Below are 3,510 nucleotides of genomic sequence, written 5' to 3'. Positions count from 1 at the left end.
TATATTATTTTCTGTATATTTATTTTCTATAAATATATGTATATATATATATATTTTTCTATATATATTTGTATGTATATATATTTATATATATATATATATATATATGTTCACGTATTCTCATTTTACTTAACCTGCAGATCCGGTTCATTCTAATCCAAAACCGGGCTGGGAAAACGCGTTGTGGCAAATGGTATACGGCATTCAGTGATGAAGATAAATCGAAAATCATTGAAGAGGTGCATGCCCTAGTAACAACCAGAGATCAAAAGCATACGAACTTCATCGAAGTAAGTACCCTTCCGTACGCGAGCTTGCTAGATTATATAAGGACCCGGTAACCTGCGAGCTTGCTAGATTATATAAGGACCCGGTAACCTACCGCTTTTGTTTGTAGTTTCACTGCTTTGTAGGGCCGGCTTAGTTTGTTTCGCGCGTTGAAGTTTGATTATTCAATTTGAAAACTTAACTGAAATTATCTTGCAAATTGGATCCTGGAGTGGAACACTATTCGTCTGTTCGTGCATCCGGGTATGCATAGCGCTTTTCCACTGTTCTGATGGTTGTAACAGCAATTTTGTTGCCCAAATTGATGAACCCCACCCTCATTCTTGCAGTTCCGTAACTACAAGATCATTTATCGTCGATATGCCGGCCTGTACTTCTGTGTATGCATAGACAATAATGACAATAACCTCGCCTACTTGGAAGCCATCCATAACTTGGTAGAGGTCCTGGATAAATATTTCTCGAACGTGTGTGAACTGGACCTAGTCTTCAATTTCTACAAGGTACGTACGATAGTGTTGAATATATGATCAATGTATGGAAATCTGCACACGGAGATATTCACAGGGTTATTCAATTGAATAGCTTAATATGAAAACAGCAATACCTCGTGCGACGCCTATCTTGTAACAGAGTAAACGGCTTCACTCTGTGCATTGTAACGAACATTTTGTCTCATTCAAAATCAAAAAGTATCAAATGTGCGAACCGCTCTGTTTAATACAAACGTGAATAACTTGTGCTTACATGAAAATAAATTTACGTACCTATGTACCTACGAGCATTGTAAACCTATAGAATCGGCCCTGTTGAGGTTAATCATGTAGTGTTGTATTCCGTGCGACAGTTACAATGAGGTACGTGTTACTCCAGGATTGTGTTCATTGAAGTTGATTTCTTTTTCGAATTCGAATTCGTTAATGACTGATAGGTGTACGCAGTTGTGGACGAATGCTTCCTTGCCGGCGAAATAATGGAGACTAATCAATTTGTGATATTACAACGGCTGGGAGTGCTTGAACGGCTGGATTGATGATTTTACTAAACCCCAGGTTTTCGAGCGGTATCTACGGAATTAATGCTGTAAAAATAGGCCGTCAAACTGCTAGGCTTCCTGACCAGCGCCCGCGGTACAACCAATGGTGGGCCGCTGCCACAATCCCCATATCACAGCCGGCGAGAGCTTGACACCAGAGTGTGCACAGATGTTGCGCGCAGTCGCAGAATCTTTGAGCAGAGCGTATTGGAGTTCCGTCTATCACAATTAATCGAGTCCACACATCGCTCCACAAATATCTACAAAAGATCACCTCAGCGCCGCGTTTGTGTATACCCAAATCAGGTCAACGTCTAATCATAAAGTACCAAAAAAAATTCAATACCAATTTTTGTTGCAGACACGAACTTTATTATGAACTCGCTTCGAAATTTATGTCCAAAATGATTGCTATCAAACTTAGATGGGACTGGACGCTGCTGGCAACTGAATTACTGCCCTTGCATCGACTCTGCATTGCACTCAAAAATAAGTATTCACTACAAGCTTGTATAACACCGCTGTGTATTGTAATCTCCATACTATAACGTATGTTGCCATGCACTTCAAACGCGTCGACAACCTAGGTAGAGTCATCATCTCGCTTGACTACGGTCTCCATGACATTATATGTATGCATATTTTGCGTTTGTAAACCGCCACAGTTTATCAACGTAGTAGTATACGAATATTCCGCCAGAGGGTTCCGGTCTTCCCGGGGATGAACGAGGATCGATCTGACGATAGGACAACACACCAAGATGGTTTTACTAATATTTTGTTTTTAAAGAAAAAAACACAACCTCGCGTAGAAAAAAAATACCTTGAATATCTAGGATCCAGGGTTCTAGGGTTCACAAGTCATGCATCCATCATAGCCTCCTAAATTAATGGCACATCCATGTTGTCTGTAAAAATGTAAACACACCATAGGCCATAGGTCATTCGACATCGATGGAAATAAATAGACCGGCATATACATATATTTATCGCCTGTAGGCTGTAATGGCTGTGATATTATGATGCAAGCTACACTGCGTTTGCGCTCAAGGATAGTATTGTATATTGACATCATGACGTTAAGTAGATCTCAGATTACTTCGCAATCCTATCGTCACCTTCTACGGAGCTCGCGAGCTACACGCAATGATCTCCATAACAGCTGTCGATTTGAGACGTATCCCTATCAATCCCGTCACGCCAAAGATTTGAATGGGGTCTTTACAAGACAACTACATACCACAGGCATACTAAGGACACAACCAGTACGATCAAAAGTTGGTAACAACTGCCTGTATTCTCAAATGTCTCTTACTAGGATACGTGGCTCATATGTAGCTCAAGATACTTACACGCCGACCCATACAGTGCAAAGAACATATACGGCAGAGGTCAAAGATTTGGCGAGACAAAGAAAAGTAGTACCGCTGAGTTCCATGAACGACTTGGTTCAGAATGACCTGCATGTTGTGAAGCAAAAGATTGGTGATCACTTAAACAACTCGCACGAGCCTTTGAGTGACACGGCGAGATACTACTTTGATCAGAAAGGTAAAAGCATAAGACCGATAGTTATGCTACTTATGGCGAAAGCATTAAGCAAGAAGCTACCCAAATCTGATCCCCATCATGGTCTGATTAATGATCAACAGTACACACTTGCCATGATCGCAGAGATGATACACACATCTAGTTTAGTACATGACGATGTGATCGACGAGGCCGATACACGTCGTAAAACCCCCTCCGCGAACAAGAAATTCGGCGATCCACTGGCTATCTACGCAGGCGACTTCATACTTGCAAAGGCCTCGATGGCACTTGCCGGTCTGAACAATCTAGATCTGATCACTACGATTGCAACTATCATCGATGATTTGGTGGACGGTGAATTGAAACAGCTGAGTAACGAGGCGAAAGCAAGTCACAAGGTCCGATTCGACCACTACCTGACGAAGACATATTTGAAAACGGCGAGTTTATTTGCTAACGGGTGCTTGTCTGTTGCAACTGCTTCAAAGATGGATGAACAGACCTGTGAATCGAGTCGCAGCTTTGGCCACGACCTTGGCATGGCTTTTCAGGTCTGTAATTTTGATGAGGAGTGTTCAGGTGACCTACATGCCAGTATTTAGATGCCCTCACGCGCATACACACATATACTTACAAATACAACAACACGTACC

At 41.7% G+C, this 3,510-nt stretch overlaps 2 protein-coding genes across 2 annotated transcripts in view; both read left to right on the top strand.

The window, feature by feature from the left end:
- Positions 1-1,673, top strand: part of SARC_08653 (AP-2 complex subunit sigma) — a 2,729-nt gene extending 1,056 nt beyond the window's left edge. Inside the window, exons 2-4 of the mRNA XM_014297359.1 lie at positions 141-290; positions 618-791; positions 1,220-1,673. Of these exons, the coding sequence (XP_014152834.1) occupies positions 141-290; positions 618-791; positions 1,220-1,321 (426 nt within the window). The 3' untranslated portion in view covers positions 1,322-1,673. The remainder of the gene's footprint in view (positions 1-140; positions 291-617; positions 792-1,219) is intronic.
- Positions 1,674-2,760: 1,087 nt separating this feature from the next.
- SARC_08652 (hypothetical protein) overlaps positions 2,761-3,510 on the top strand; it is a gene marked incomplete at both ends in the record, with an annotated part of 3,593 nt that continues 2,843 nt past the window's right edge. The window contains one exon of the mRNA XM_014297358.1: positions 2,761-3,408. Coding sequence (XP_014152833.1) covers positions 2,761-3,408 — 648 coding nt within the window. The remainder of the gene's footprint in view (positions 3,409-3,510) is intronic.

The sequence above is a fragment of the Sphaeroforma arctica genome, assembly GCF_001186125.1.
Source record: "Sphaeroforma arctica JP610 unplaced genomic scaffold supercont1.798, whole genome shotgun sequence".
Taxonomy (NCBI): Eukaryota; class Ichthyosporea; order Ichthyophonida; genus Sphaeroforma; species Sphaeroforma arctica.
The sequence above is the reverse complement of the archived record's forward strand: the minus strand, read 5'-3'. Positions and strand labels throughout refer to the sequence as shown.